This window comes from Fukomys damarensis, unplaced genomic scaffold (genome assembly GCF_012274545.1).
Source record: "Fukomys damarensis isolate Sample0158 unplaced genomic scaffold, DMR_v1.0_HiC HiC_scaffold_9, whole genome shotgun sequence".
NCBI lineage: Eukaryota > Metazoa > Chordata > Mammalia > Rodentia > Bathyergidae > Fukomys > Fukomys damarensis.
The window spans coordinates 50358740-50375515 of NW_022900921.1; the positions used below are offsets into that span (position 1 = coordinate 50358740).

A 16776-nucleotide genomic window follows, 5' to 3' on the forward strand; every position below is an offset into this window, starting at 1 on the left:
TTAGGGCTGTAACTGACAAACGCCAGGCCAGGGTTGCTCCACTAAGTCAGCCTAAAACAAAAACAGAAGTTGTTGTCCAGATGTGGCAAGGAAGTGAACACCAAACATTCTCAGTGGAGGCCACTGTTCTGCAGAAAAGGCCTCTGTGCTCTCCTGGATAAGCAGGGATGTGGACCAAGCCAGGTCATGCTAATTGAGGAAAGCCTAGCTCAGGAAGCTGGCCTCGGCCTCACATTTGGTTTTTCCTTAGTGTTTCTTCTGCTCAGAGCATCAGACTCTAGACAACACGAAGCATATGGAAACATTTTGAGGTGCAAAGATGGGACCCCAGATCCAGTCCTGAGCCTTGGAGCCATAGCACACTGTGTCCACACTACAGTCCTACTCCTTTTTCAGGGCCTCCCAGGAGCACAGGGTGGGAGAGTATGTGACTCTATAACTGCAGAGGCCCCGGGGTGAGCCCCATGGGCCCTCCGTCCTGCCCTGTAGCCATTATGCCCCAGGAGGCATGTGCTAACCTGGTCCTTGTCTTGTCCCCACCTGCAGGTACCTGGCCCTCTATGCCTATAAGCCCCAGAAGAGCGATGAGCTAGAGCTGCGTAAAGGCGAGATGTACCGGGTGCTGGAGAAGTGCCAGGATGGCTGGTTCAAAGGAGCCTCCATGCGGACTGGGCTCTCTGGGGTGTTCCCCGGGAACTACGTGACACCTGTCTCCAGGTGAAGGTTGCTGCCTGGGCATGGAGGGTTTGAAGCACTGGCTGCCCATACTTTGGAAACTAAGAGGCCATGCTGAACTAGGCCTGCAAATCCTTCCTGCAGGCAGTTCCTCTGCAGCTGGGTCTGCCTGGCTCCCTTGGGGACACTGGCCATTGAGGAGCCAGACTTGGGGGAATAGAGATCACCAGAGAGCAAGGCTTCAAGTGTGCATGTGTGGTTGTGTGTCCACTCTACACAGCATGTGCAGGGCAGACAATGCACTGTGCAGCACATATGCTTGTATGTATGCATGCACATGTGCATGTGAGTGTGGTGTAGGTACATGTGGGTACTTTTGATGTATATGTGTGTGCATGTGTGGGTACTGGGGGTTCCATGTGCACATGTGTACATTTTCAGTGAGTGTGCAACCTTAATGTGTATGCCAGCATGGGAAGAGAGTTCATTTCTGTACACAGCATGTACACACAGTGTGTGGCGTAAGCACACTGCATGTACATTTGCATATTGTCTGTGAATCCTCACACAGAGTCCTATTGTATGGAAAAACACCCCGAAAATGGAAAGGTAAAGCATGCTTTGAGCGGAAGCATTATCACCAATTTAAATTTTTTTCTTTGTTCCTTCTAGTATTTTAGGAATTCTATGATATACAATGTTTGAAAAATCAGAAAGGGCAATTTTACAGATTCACTGAAGTGACCAGATTTCCCTCCAAGCAGAGGATCAGTCTTGCCCATGGCAGCCCTAGGGCTCTGCCCGGTTCCCCACTATAGGCTGTGCTGGTGACCTGAGGATCTGGCCCTACGGCTTATCTGTCCTGGGGGCAGGGGGCTATGAGGGTATTCAGTGATGCTGGGCCTTACAGGATTGCAGGTGGGTTCTTACTGTCATGGTGGCTTTGAAAGGTTCAGGAGATTAGGTTAGAACCCTGAGGTGGATACCATGGTTCAGGTCACTCTTTGATTCTTTCCACATGGTGCTGTATTTGCAGGGACAAAGGAGGCTTGTGGGAGAGGCTCTGTTCAGGTGATCTTGCCAGGGAGAAGCCCAAGAAACCTCTCATGGGCCATGGGAGGGTGCAGTTGGCCCAGTCCTGCAGCCAGGTTGGGTCTCAGGGTCTCATGCCTGGGTGATTCTCAACTCACTCGCAGCTGGCCATCACCCACGATAGAGGACAGATCCTCTATTCCTCCTGTCCTAGGAGCCCCAAGGAAACCCTGGGTGGCCTGAGGTGGCTAATAGGCACTAAGGTAGAAGCACCCTTCCTGGACATCTCCCCACCAGGTCAAGGGCTGAGGTCCCTGGCACCTCAGCCCTAACTGGTCTTCCACTCATGTCCTTTACGGAGTGGAGATAGCTCCTTGAATGCCCTCCTGTGTCTTCTCCTGGGCACAGGGTCTGGTGCCCAGAAACTATCTAGTTCCCTACTGTGGAGAGCCTGCTTCATGGTCCCTCCCATGCCATATGTCCCCAATGGCCTATTGTTGAGAGCAGCTCATGGTCACTCAGTGCACCTTTGCTCCCCGGGTTCCTTGCATGCCATCTGCAAGTACCAGGTGCTTGGTACATGCAAGTTGAGTAAATAAAGAACACATTTGATTCAAATGTTCCATGAGCTCTTTTCCCATACTGCCAGAGGATTCCCTGCAGGGGAGAGGGGATTGTTGGCCAACCCTGAGCTGTGGAACGACAGCATTGGTCCTGGCCCTCGGGGTGACCCTTCCCCCACAGCTTCTGGGCAGAGCTGTTCTGGGTGGGCACTATGGGCACATCCCCCAGGCCAGTCCTTATCCTTAAGTTCCATGTGGGAGAGAAGAGGTGGGGAGGGCAGAGCCTGTCTGCTCCCATGCCACTCATGTATCTCTGAGGGATATACTGGAGGGACAGGGACAGGAGGTTCCGGTCCTGCTGAGGGAAGATATCCCAGTACACATTGCTTCCAACCCCCAGACTCTGCCCCATCCCTCATCACAGGAGCCAGCTGTGGGTAGAATGTGGATGTGTATGGAGGCCAGATGCTCCCTGCCCCCAACACACACACAGTGGTTAGGGTCCTCTGTGCACAGCAGCCTTGCCTGGAAGCTTTAGGATGATAAGCACCTCTTTCTGGTGTGAAACTGCAAGTTCCCTGGCATCCTCAGGAGGAAGCCATACTGCCTGTTCCCTGTCCCTAACCTACACGTGATTTAGGGCATTCAGGGGACATCCATTGCTCCAGTTGTGCCTGGAGGCCACAGCAGTTGTTAGGATGAGCAAAGGCTGTGCTGTGATACTGGACATTGGGCTGAGATTGCCCTGTCCCTCGGGGCTCCCTTGTTGTTTCTTGGTCCCTTGGGAGTCAGCCCAGGTTTGCAAAGTTTGTCTTCTGCTCTTCTGGAGCACTGTCAGGCATTGTTTAGGATTTTCCTGGGCCTCCTTACCTCCATGCCTTGGGACCATTAGTGACAGTGGCTGTGACTCATCTGGGTATCCCCTAACTGGACTCTTCTTTGCTTCCTCAGGGCTCCTGGAGGAGCAGCTGGGCCACCCCGAAATAGTGCGCTTGGAGGGTCTCCTCTGGCCAAAGGCATGGCCACTACCATGCACCCTGGCGGTGGCAGCCTGAGCAGGCCAGCCCTGCCCCTCACCACACCACAGGCCCAAGCCCCACACCCAGCTGGCTCCCCACCAACAGGGAGCTGTCCTCGCCACACAGCCCAGCCAGCCACCAACCAGACCCGGGGAACTCTCTCTGCAGGTATGGATGTGGATCCCAGGGCCTCAGGGCTGGGACTCTGATAGAGGACTTTCTGGGATACACATCATAAAACATGTTTTGGCCCGGGTCTTGAGCAAGCCACCATGGGACAAGTTGACTGCACATCATAATCTTAGTCTACTGATCTCCAGGAAGTACACTTACTGTGTTAATCCTGGCAGCAGAAATGAGCTAAGGAATTCACAAATTTTATGGGTAGGTGGTGGGGGGACCTTGTGGACTAGTAAAAATAGCTTTGTACCCTGCATGCCCAGGGGAGGCAACTGGGTTGCATGGAGGCCCTCACTTGGACGAATTTCAGGGTCCCCAGCAAGGCAGCATCTAACAAGACATGGTAAGGAGCACAGATCAGAGGTCTCTTCTCTGGAAGGAAGATGGTCACATGCAATATGATCAATCCCTGGCTGGTCAGACTTGAGGAAAAAGTCAGTTTGACACCAGGATGATGTGAGAGGACATCAGGGGTGGACTTTAAGGCATCAAGAAGGTAATCACATCTTTATTGGAAGCTGAGCACTTGAGCTAAGGAGCCCTGCTGAGGCTGGGCTCAGCTGTTCCAGGTCACATGTCACATGTCCTTTCCAGTCACCACAGAAGCCACCCAGAGCAGAAATGCAGCCCAGAATGTCCGTTCCCACCACATCCTGATCCTCCTAGAAACCATTAAGTGGGGATGAAAGTCTTCTGGAGCCATAAAATGCAGGAAGTGACCCACTGTGCATCCTCAGAAAGTGGCTTCCCGGGTGTTAACAGTTGAGATGGCATAGACATAATAGAGGCTGTTTCTCTGAGTCTCAGCTGTCAGGACAAGAGGTAGGCAAGGGCCCTATCTATCGAGGCTCATTGTCCACATGCTTACCACTGTGGCCTGCATATTTGCACATGGACACAATACTCCTGTGGGCCAGGAGCACTGGTCAACCCTGCAGGACGCTGAATTGATGTGAACACATGAGGACCCAAAAGCCGGACAGGTTGGATGTCACTCTGCTGCCAGCTTATGGTGGCTCAGCAGGAGGGCTGAGGTGCAGGAGGAGGGACAGTGTGGGGGACTCTAGGGGGAAAGAAGTCCTCCCCAGAGTGAGTCCCAAAGTGATGCTCAAGCAGGGAGCAGTGAGGGGTGTGTCTGAGTCAGGAAGGACAGTCAGGAGGGCAGGAGTGGGAGACACTTTGTACAATTACAGGCACAGGGCTCTCTTCACCTGCTGCTTAGTGTGCTATGGTCCCAGGAGCCCAGACGCCCAGCAGGACAAGCACAGAACAAGACACTTTAGAGAATGAGAGGCCTTCTACACAAATGTTTCATTATGGTATCTTGTTATAGTTGTGCTTCTACCTGAAACACAGATTGCCCATAGGTCACACAGTGCCTATGGGCTCAGCACCCCACTGGGCATCCGAATGTGCCAGTGCAGGCCAGAAAGACCTGGGTTCAAAGGTAGTAGCCTCAGTTTCCCCCTTTGTGAAGCAGGAGTACACTGGCACTCCCATCCTGGGAGGTCCGTGTGAGGCCTCCTGAACCTGTCAGTTGTTGTATACTCAGTATGTCCTAAGTGCTCCACCAGTGGAGAGGAACATTCAGTGCCTGAGGGGTAGGTAAGAGGTACATAGAAATGGTTGCAAGTCATTACCAAAGGTTTCAAGGAGTCGGAAGCTCCCTTAAAAGCAGTGGAAACCTGCAAAGGGTTCTAAGACCACTGGCCTGGCAGCCTGGTAGGGGCTGCTGGAGAGGACCAGAGGAGCAGGGGCCAGCCAGTCTGGCGGGGTCAGGAGGACAAAAACACTGTTACAGTTTGTGTCTAGATATCCCCCAAAGCCTCATGAGGTCATAGGGCTTTTTCAGAGGTGACTGAATCTAGAGTGTGATGCTGGAATTAAAGGTGTGTGATTACTAAATCAGACCACTGACTGGTTTGGTACTGCCCTAATCTCGGTAGTCTGGATAAGATAAAAGGGGCAGAAAGATGCTGTTAAGGTTCGCTTGTTGCTTTGTGACCATGTGGGCACCATCAATGGTTTCTCCTCTCTGACGCCTCTCTGCTATGTGCCTTGGAGCCAGCCTATTATGGGCTGAAACCTCTACAAAGTGTGAGCTAAATAAACCCTTTCCACTTTAACTTTGGGTGTCTGGTATTTTGCCTCAGCAGTGAGAGAAAAGTAACTAAGACAGACACAAAGCAGCTCAGGAGCAGTGGCTGTGACTGAGGTGGACAGCACAGAGGTGGACAAGGAGCCTGGGCTTCAAGTCAGAGTCCAGGGCTGGGATGGGTTAACTGGGAGAGGGATGAGGGCATGCAGCCTGGAAGACACTGGAGAAAACTGATCATAGGGAAGATAACAACTGCGGTCAGGTGTGAGGTTGGGGTGTGTCATGGGTCCTGGTCCATGGGCCCAGGTGATAGGGGACAACCTCACTGTGCCAGCCTCACCTCACACAGCAGGACCCAGGCCTCACATGGGGAGGCAGCCATGCTGGTGGCTGCCCTGCAGGTGTGGAAGAGGTTGGCTTTCTGGGTGAGGAAGTCATGATAACAGTCAGCTTTTTCAGTGGCAGCAAAGTGGAGCCACGTGCCTGGTGTCCACACCCTCTTTGGTCAGGTTGGACCTCGGGTGGTGCTGGCTGCTCTGTGCTAGGCTCTGTCCAGCAGAGTGCAGTTGGCTCTAAGGATGCCACGCAGATTTCTACTGCAGTACCCCCAAGACCAGCCCTATCAATCAGAGAGACCATGGGTGGGTACTGATCTTGCACATAGCTTTCTTTTTAAATTAGCCATGTGTGCCATCTGTGCTTTTACACTTTCTGCCACAGTGTTGTCTGGTCCCAGACCCTGGTCCCCAACCCCAGCACCTTGCTTTGTGTTGATCTGTGTTCCTGTGGTGCCTGTATGGTAGGCTTCTGACCTGCACTGACCAGAAGCTTGCCAGGATGCACACCAGACAGGGCCCAGGACAGGCTCATCCTGATGTGATCTTTGTCTGTCCACCTGGCAACAACACACATGGTTGGGCATCGAGTCCTGGCAAGATAGCAGTGCTGTACCCTCACACCATGCCCTTGGCCAGCTCCATGGCCTCACCATGCCAAGCCTGCTAAGAAATCTCTCAATTCAGAAAGAAAGCTGAGCCCTCCCAGTCACTTCTCCCTCTATGTATGAACAAGAAGGAGCCAAAGAAATTGGCAGCACTGGGGCAGCACCACATTGTATGGTGGCCGCTGGCCTGTCACCATGGTAACCACTGTGGCATGGCCAGCATTCCCTTCCATCAGCTAATTTTACACTGGGAGAGAGAGGCAAAGAATGGTTAAATGGTCCCTTCCTATAACCCAACCTCAAGCTCGTCCCGCATATTGCTGTCACGGCCAGGTTATAGAATGGCTCCCACTGAGGCATGTCAGTAAATTAAATGGCCTGAGTTCCCACAGCATTTCCCACTTCATTCTGAATTTAGAGAGTGGAAAAACATTGTTGACAGGACAAGTAATGGATTGTTCCCTGCAGTAATTGCCCATTTCAGCAGACCCCAACCCGGCAGCTTGGAGGCGTTTCAACAATATTCTCATCTCACGCCCAAGGCCGGCACTTTGACAAAGGCTTAATTGCATCACCTACAGCATTTGATATGATTTGCTCTGCTCCACTAATATGACTCCTTTTCCAAGGGCAGCACACCCTGAGCTCCCTAAGCACTCCCATCAGGACTTGGCAGACACGAAAGCCCCACACGGCCATTTATTTATCAGCAAAAAAGTACCAAAAAAACTGAATACAGACAAGGGATACTGCAAAGACCTGAAAGAACAGAGAACAAGACAGAGCCCATTGCTGCCCCATTAGAGGAAAGGACATGAATTCCTGATGTTGCTGCTGCTGCTGCTGCTGTGTGAAAAGTTCTGGGGTAGAGGCATCGCCAGGTATCAAGCCAACAGGGAGGAGAGGCATCCATTCAGATCGGGAAGGAAGAGGATGGGGTGGGAACACATGTGGGAAGTGTTCAGGAGGAGGCAATGATGCCAAATCCTGGAGGAAAGTGAGGACCATCTAAGCAGAGTGGGAGGGTGATGGGCAGAGGAACCAGCAGGGGATGGGTGCTGAAGAGGACCACCATTCCCATGTTGACAGCCTGTCTGGGTTTGATGGAACTAAAATAGGTGTGAAAGGAGTCGTCCAGGGAAGAGGTGACAGTTCTGTTCAGGTGATGAGTGGGTTGTGGGCAGCTATTGGCAGAGCCAAGGCTGGTGCAGCCCCCAGGCCACAGAGGCCAGGTGCACTTGGAGATAGGGGGAGGCCCGAGAGACCCAGGCCGCCAGCCAGCAGATCCAAAAGGTCCTGTTAAACCATGGCAAGGAATTGGGCAATGGAGCACATCTTAAATAACACATATAGTCACACTTGTGTGTTTGGGACATTAAACTGTCTGCTGCCTGTGACCAAGCTGAAGTGGTGTGGACAGGGCTTACCGTCCTGCCTGAAAGAGCTGGAATAGCAGACAGTGTATAAAATGACAACTTCTGAGACACCAGGCATCAGACCACCAAGGCAAGTCATTAAACGAGGAATATCTGTGTTCAGAAGGTTAAGTCAGAGATCCTGAGAAAACCCAAAGTTCTAGATCTAAAACAGTAGTGTATGAGATAAAGAATACACTGAATGATATACATACACTGAATGGCACCCTGAGACATCGCTGGGGAAAAGCAGATGAGTGAACTTGAAGCTATAGCAATAGAACCTGCAAAAAATGAGTCAGAGATAAAGGAGAACTTTAAAAAATGCACTGAGCATCAGTGAACATTGGAAAACCTTAAGTGGTCTGTCCTATGTGTAATTGGAGTACTCAAGGTGAAGGAGAAAGAAGTGGGGCAAGAAAATAATGTGAAGAAAGAAAGTCCCAAATTGTCGTAAATTTGAAAAAACTACATGTGCGAGCAACTGGAGACAGTTACGCCAAGACAAGTCAAAATCCAATTGTTCAAGCTCTGTAATAAAGAAAATCTTGAAAATAGCAAGAGGAAAAACTGTGTTAATATAAAGTAAAAAACAGACCAGGATTAAGGTCGTTTTCTTGTCAAGAGCACTTTAAGTGAGAAGGCAGCAGAGAAATTCAGAATTACTGAAGGAAGTGTGTCTGTCTATCTAGGACCTATAACTAGCAAAAATTCCATTCAAGAAAAGACAAAATAATTATTCAGACAATAAAGCTAAAAGACTGCATCATCAACTGACCCACACTATGAGAAATAAAAATGTTCCCTAAGAAGGAAGTTGACATCAGATGAACAGAGGACACCTATGTAGGGGCAGAGGGCACTAGAAATAGTTACTAATAAAGAAATGCATGGCATTCCCTTATTATTTAAAATATTAAAGATACAGCTATTTATACAGAAACCCAAACAATCCAGACCTGAAACATACGTGGGAGTAAAATGTACCATAGCAAAGCACAGAGCTGGGGTGAGACCTAGAAGGCCCTGTGCCATCACAGGACTTTTGTGCTGCATGGAAGGTTGTGCTAAGGAGGCCAGTAAACTAAAGACATCAGCAAACACTAACTGTGAACACAGAGTCCCGGCAAGTAAGCTAGCTGGGGAGATAGAATGGAATCATAGGAATTTAATCAATACAAAATAAAGGATTAAAAGAGGGGAAGGAGAACACTGGGAATATGAGCCAAAGAGAAAATATACAGCCGGATTTGGCCTAATTGTATAAACAATTGCATTAAATGTAAGGGTCTAAATAACCCCAAGTAGAATTAAGGTTAGATGGCCAGATATTTAAAAGCAAGTAAACAAAAACAAACAAAAATTACATGTGAACAAGAAACATATTTTAATACTTTAAAAACAAATATGTTAAAAGTAAAGGGAAGAGACAGGAAATGCATATCTCTATCATTCATGGCCTTGGGTTCTGTGAAGTTACCATCAAGGCTAAGTGGATGCCACTTAGGGAGATTGTGTGTGCCCACACCTTACATAAATTCTGATCTTGTCCTTGTTGATCCCATTTATTTTACAGTAGAGAAAACAAGCTTCAGCAGTGCCAACTGACTGGCCTGAAGTGATCCCCAACAGGTTCTGTGCTGTGATTCAGACCCATCCAGCTGACCCCATAGCCAGAGCTGCTACCCATACCCCCACCACCCTCCTTGGCTGTTCTGAGGGCTGAGACCAAAGGCAGAATAACCTTGTTTTATGTTCAGCTGGGCGGGCACCTTAATTCGGGCAACTTAAATTGTTGGCAACTCTGAATATGTGTGAATGTGACTGTGACAGTAGTACAGGCATTGGTTTGGGAGTTTTAAACCAACTGTAGCTGGTAAAAGTGTGCCTTTCCCAATGCTGGAACAAAATACTCAATACCCAGAACTTAAAGGAAAAGGTTTATCTGGCTCACAAGTTTTCATTGTGTTCAGACCATGTTCAGTTGGCTCTAAGACCCAAACGGCATGGTGGAAGAACATGGTAGAGGAAATCTGTTCAACCCAGAGCAGCCAGGAAGCAGAGAGAAGAGAGGAGCTGGGGACAAGAATGCATCTTCTAAGTAGCACTTCCTGTGACCTACTGCCAACCAGAACCCACCTCCTAATAGCACATTCAGTCATGCACTCACCGATGGGTCAGTCCACTGATAAGTATAACATCCCATGATCCAGGCACTTTCCAAAAGCCCCACCCCTAAATACATGAGACTTTCGGGGGACCTTTCTAATCTAAACCATACACAGTATTTGCAAATACAGAATCTGCCAATAATGAGGCTCAAACATACTAACATAAATCCAAAGAAATTTGGAGTGGCTATGTTTCGAGTAATTCTGAACAAAGTAGAATTTATACCCAAGAATATTATGAGGGATGATAAAAAAGACAATTTCATAATGTCAAAGGGTCAATTAATTAAGAGGGCATAACAATCTTAAATATTTAGGCACTAAATAATACAGCTCGAAATGTATAAGCAATTACAGACAAAGCTGTAAGGAGAAATAGGAAATTCACAATAGCAAGCAGAGATTTCAGCATCTCTCTAAACAGCTGATAGAACAAGTAAACAGAAAAATTGGTAGAAATATAAAATAACACTATAACCAACTTGAATTAATTGACATTTAGGGAATGAAAGTTTCATCCAACAACATCAAAATATGTATTCTTTTTAAATGCACATAGAATGGCTCTGAGCTATAATATTTAAATCTCAACACATATATATATAAAAGGATTTAAGTCACACAAACTACATTCCTTACCACAGTGGAACTGAATTAGAAATCAGTATCATAAATAATTACAAATATGTTTTTGAAGTTTTCAAATATTTGTAAACATACTTCAGGATAATGTGTGGAACATAGAAAAAATAAAAATGACATTAGAATTTCAAGCTGCGTGAAATGAAGACAATTTATCAAAACTTGTGAGATGCCACTAACAATCCTCTCTGTAAACATCTGTACTCAAAAATCAAGGGAAAAAAGTGTCAGATGTGTGGCATTGGTTTGAACCTGAAGAAAATAGATGAAAAGAGCAAAGCGATCACAAAGGGAATAGAAGATAAGTGCAGAAATCAGTATAGCAAAACACAATAGAGAGAGACAATGAGAGCAACAGATGGTTCTTTGAGAAGATCAGTAATGAAATTGATGCATCTCTAGCAGGCAGATAAAACAAGGGGAAGATACACATATTATTACTATCAAGAATAAAAGGGCTGGGGATTTAGCTCAGTGGCACCATGCCTGCCTTGCAATGCAAGGTCCTGAGTTTGATCCCCAGTACCGGAGGGGGAAAAAAAGATTAACAGATGACATTGTTTCAGATTCTTCAGGAAAATACTTAAAATGTTCATGCAAACATATTCAACAAATTAGAAGAAATGGATGTATTAAAATATTTTCTGAAAGACACAAATTATTAGATCTACTCAAGAAGAAATAAATAATCTGAATAGCTCATATCTATTAAAGAAATTCATTGTAAAAGGTTCCACAAAGAATAGTCCAGTCTTGGGTGATATCATTAATGATTAATGTACGATAATTAGGGAAGAAAGTATAACAATTCTATGGAAATGCTTAGAAAATTGAAAAGAAGGGAGAATACTTTCTGTCTTTTCCTATATATTCAGCATTACCTTAATGCTAATACTAGACATCCCAAGAAAATAAAACCATGGATAAATATGCTCATAAACAGACATAAGAATTCTAAACAAAATTTTAGCAAATCAAATATATCAATAAGTAAAAAGGATAATACACTTAGTAGGGCTTATTCCAGGAAAGCAAATTTGGATTAACATTTGACAGTCAATGTAATTTGATTCATTAACAAACAAAAAAATAATATGACTGTTTCAATAGTGCAGACACTAGTATCCATCCTTGATTTAAGAAACCCAGAAAATGAATAATAAAAATGAACTTCTTCACTCTCATAAAAGGCTTTGTGAAAATGCACAGATGATATCATAATGGCAACAGACTAAAGTTTTTCCCCAAGCTCAGGAATGAGAGAGGATGTTCTGCTGTCCTCACTTCTGCTCAGTACTGAAGTTCTAGCTGGGCTGGGTGAGAGAAGGAAGGTGTTCAGAATGGAAAGGAAGGAGTAAAACCATTTATAGTTGCAAACAGCATAATCTTATATATAGAAAACTCTAAGGAAAGTGCATACATACACACACACACACACACACACACACACACACACACGCAAACCTAGAGCTAAAATAAATTCAGCAAAGTTGAAGACACAAAATCAATATAAAAAGTCAGTTGTATTTCTCTGTGTATTTCTGTTCCATGAGTTCCATGTCTGTGGCTTCAGTCAATCATGGATCTAAAATATGTGAGCGATAATTGTGTCTGTGGTAAATGGGTACAGATGCTTTTTCTAGTCTTCATTCCCTGGAGAGCACAATGTAACATCTAGTTACACCGTGTCTTAGTTACCTTCTTGTTGGGGGGACAACTGCCCATAAATTAAAGGAGGAAAGATTTGCTTTAGCTTATAGTTTGCAGAGGTTTCTGTCTTTGTCCACTGGTTCCAAGGCAGGGTAGCATGACAGAGGTGCCTAGCAGAGGAGAAACCATGCATGGCAGGCCAGGCAAAAAGCAACAAGCAGAAAATCTGCCTTCCTTCTTTTCGCCTTATATTCCATTCAGGCTACAAGCCTACTGGTTGATATCACCTCACCCAAGTTGGGCCTTCCCACTATCTCCACCCAGAACTATGCTAAGCCAATCAATGGGCTAATTTAGTTTTCACATGCCCTTAATCCTCCTGTGATTATCACCAGCAAAACTCTCTCATGCTCTTGTCCCTGCCTAAGTAAGCCCAGTATGGAAACCAAGGGTCAGGGCTAACCAGAGCCCAGCTATGGACCAGGACCAGCTGGTGTGCAGTGCTGCTCCATTACCCAGGGCCATCTGAAGGCTTCTCTGAGATGCTTTCCCAGGCTTTACTTTTGTGAGGATTTTAACCAAGATATTTTTTAAATCTTGGGAATACATTCGTTTGTCATAGCACAGAAAACCAGTTAGAAGATGGAGTGTGGGCATGATTTGTACCCTGAGTTTCCACATGTGCATGATGTTGGTGTGTTCTTTAAGAGGTGGGGTCAGTTGGGGGTCAGTAGTCATAGGGTGCTCCCCAAGGAAGGGATGAAGTTGGTTCTCCTGTGATCCTGAGGAAGTTCTTGAGAGAGGCTCATTGTTAAAAGAGCAAGCCTGGCCCTTGCTCGCAGTCTGGTCCTCCTCCATGATGGGTCCTCTCCTGTGATGGATCCTCCCCCCATGATGAATCTTCCACTGTGATGGAGCCTTCCTCATGGTGGATCCTCCCCCTTAATAAATCTTCGACTGATGGATCCTTTCCTGTAATGGATCCCTGTCGTGCTTTCTCTCCCTTGATGGATCCACCACCATGGTGCCTCCTCAACCTTGACAGACTCCCCGTGATGGATCCTCCACCATAGTGGACCCTCCCCTGAGATGGATCTGCCATGACTTCATGATACCTGAGCTCACACAGGCTCTGGCCCCTTAAGCCTCCAGGCCTGTGGACTCACTGAGCCCAACCCCGGGTGTTTTGCTGTAGGAATGGAAATATGCTGATCCAAAGTGCATCACAGAAACTGGGAATGAACTCTTACTCGGCAGCCTGGGAAACTTAGCTCCCGTAAGGAAGAGCTGTTCTGAGTTGGGGCAAGGCTGGGCTTTGAAGAGATGAGAGTACATCTTCACAGTCTCCCAGCCGCAGTCTCTTCTCCTGAGCAGGAGGATCTGTGCTGGTGACCAGGTCCAAAAGGAGAGGCCACACTGAGAGGAAGGGTGCTGGGTGCGCAGCAGGTTGCAGACTAAACCATCCACTCACTGTCTCTCCATACCTACCCCAGCTGCGCACCCCTCTACTCAGACTCAGGATCGACCAACCGCCACCGTGACACCTCTGCGCACTCAGAGCTCCCCGTCTCGCCTGCCTACCACCAGCCTCAGGCCCCGCTCTGTGGTGCCCCCGCAGCCTGGCCAGCAGTCCCCAGTTCAGACGAGTTCCCGGCCAGCCATCCCCCTCACCTCCGCCACGTCGGCCGTCACACCTCCCACTGTCAGCACCACCAGCCTGAACGGGGATGCCAGTGGGGGCTCCGGTGGGGGCCTGTCCACATCCAGCCCTACCAGCACTGGGTGTAGACTGGAGGACAAGAGAGGTGAAAAGGTAAGCGCACATCTCAGGCATCCTTGGCACTAGATGCCAGTGGTGCCTTTCAGTGAAGGCTTGCATGAGGGCATTGGGTTCCTCTCTCAACTGCAACAGGCCTGAGACAGGCAGAGGCCGGACCAAGAATGAAGCTGGCTGGAGGAGGTGGCCATGGCCAAAATGAGGCAGCCACAGGTTCTAAGCAAATCAGATAACGGTGTTCCCTCCTTCACACAGCTTAGTTCCCTCTGTAGAAAAAAATCAGTGTATTATATTCACTTCGTTAGAACAAGATCCTTATTGCCATGTGCTGGGAGAATATAGCAGTGAGATAAAAATCTGTGTGAGCGCTTGTGAACAGCACCCCTCATTCGAATGTGTAGTTCTTGCGTAGTGCACAGCCTGTTCAACCATATGGGACAGGCTGTTTCCTAAGGAGAAATGAGGAGACAGGAGTGTGCCAACCCAATCATTGGTGTGGACAGCATTTTCAGCTATTCTTTTAGCTGTGATGGATGCTGGGCTGATTTCATAAAGGAAACAGTCCACTGAGCTGACCAGCCAGTTAGACACCGGACCATCCAGGATTAGAATCCATACTTCTAAATCAGTGTGTCTAGTAGAAATAGGATACTGGCCACAGATTTAACATATATTTTCCAGTATCCACATTTTTTAACAGTAAAATTTTAGAATTAAAGGTGAAATTCACTTCAGTATCATAATCCATTAAACAAAATATTCTTGCTTGTTTCAACATGCAGTCTGTATAAACATTGGTGAGTTGCCGGCCTTTCCTTTTCCACTCAGCTTCTGCTAGCCTTTGCGGAGTACAGCAGGCAGTCTGTGGTGCCTGGCACATGCTGCACAGCTGTCTGGGGTTCCTCCCATGTGGGGACCCTTCTGCCTCGATTTCCCAAGTTCTGAGGCTCTGCTGCTGTACCGTAAGGAATCAGTCTTTGGATCGGATGTGCTGGCCGGGCAGCTGGAGTTAGATGTGTCAGGTGAGAGCTGCACTCCTCTCCCAGGTGTGCCACACTCAGTGTTGGCTCCAGGCCTCTGTCCCCTCCAGGGCGGCTGGCTGTGCTCACAGGCCCTTTTCCTCACAGGCCCTTCTCAGTGGAGCCAGGCCTGAGCACCTGCTTCACCATCCTGTCCAGCATGACATTGTTCCCAGGCTCACGAGTGAGGAGGGGCCTCTGTCAAGGCCTCTGGTGCTGCCTGAGGAGAGATGGCTGCTCTGGGCTCATGTCTGCCTGAGAATCGGCTGGGCCCATTCACTTTAGGCCTGGTTCTGAGACACAGGGAGGGCTCTGGCCCCTGACTGCTGAGGAAAGTGAGTCAGGCTTGCTGAGAGGGCTGTGCTCACTCTCAAGTGCAGCTTGTTCTTTGCCCTCAATTCCCCTCTCCAGGTTGTGGGACATCACTGGCTTTCATGTACCTGGCCCTGAGTTCTGAGGCATTGAATCAGGCATGTGGGAGTCATGACACCCCCACCGCTGCCCTATAAGCACACAGCCAATGAAAGCTAGGCAAACTATGGGTCTTCAGGCGCAACCAGAATCCTCAGGAAGGGGCTGGTAGCAGAGGGATGGGTGGGAGTACCTTTAGCTGACAATAGCCTGAGCAGAGATCACTGTGGCCCAAAGGAGAAGGGCCCTGGGTGGGAGGGGACTCAGGACCCCTCCTGAAGGCTCCTTGCAGCCCTGCAGCCCTCTGCTCTGCCTGGTGCCTGGCAGGAAGGAGTCATGGCTGGTAGGAGGATGCTGGCAGACATGCCCCTCTGTTGCGAACCTCTATCTCTCCTCTTTTGGGCAGCCAGCCCTTCTGTGCCAGCTCACCATGGATGCCTGGCAGTCACCTCAAGCTCTCTTGGGTGCTGATGTTCATGGGGGCGTGGGTGCCTTTCCTCTGATCTCTCTGCAGCTTCCTCTAACCTCCAGCTTCCAGATGATTCATCTCCTGGACTCAGCCCGACATTCCTATGTTTGTCGGGTAGGACAGAGGGACAGTGCTGGGCTAGGGTGGGTCAGTGCTAGGATGGGTCAGCATGTGGACACATGGCTAGTGTGGCACCCTGGGGTCGTGTGTGCTGTACCCAGATAGAAAACTCTCTAAGAGTCTCAGAGCCCCTAGCCCACAGCCCCTGAGGAAGTCATCTGGTGATAATCTGGAGGCAGAAGAGTTTCCATTCTCATGACACACTCGGAGTTTTGTTAAAAATGAAAAGAACAAAACAAAACAAAAAAAACAAAAAATCACCATCCCGTGTAACATGTGCCTTTCACTATAGATGCATGTGCTGTGAGTTACAGGCATATTTGTGACTCACGATTTCCAGGAGCTGGGTACAGGTAACACAGAGAGGCTTCCGACAGTCCCCTCCCACACATCAGTTCCTGGGGTGAATTAGTTAATCTCACCAATGCATAGCATAGTGTTCAGGACAAAGTATTAGAAATTTATTCAGAATTTGATAGTTGACTAAAGATCCCATACAAATTATGAGGCAGAGAGTAGAATTTATATCCTGAGGCTTCTATAAAAGATCAAAAGGGATTTGAGTTTGCACCTTTAGGAAATGAAGTGCTTA

General features: G+C 48.0%; 1 protein-coding gene across 1 annotated transcript in view; it reads left to right on the forward strand.

Annotated features, from left to right (window-relative positions):
• Positions 1-16776, forward strand: part of Sh3rf3 (SH3 domain containing ring finger 3) — a gene marked incomplete at its 5' end in the record, with an annotated part of 178915 nt that overhangs the window by 151342 nt on the left and 10797 nt on the right. The window contains 3 exons of the mRNA XM_033761492.1: positions 547-717; positions 3222-3457; positions 13882-14201. Of these exons, the coding sequence (XP_033617383.1) occupies positions 547-717; positions 3222-3457; positions 13882-14201 (727 nt within the window). The remainder of the gene's footprint in view (positions 1-546; positions 718-3221; positions 3458-13881; positions 14202-16776) is intronic.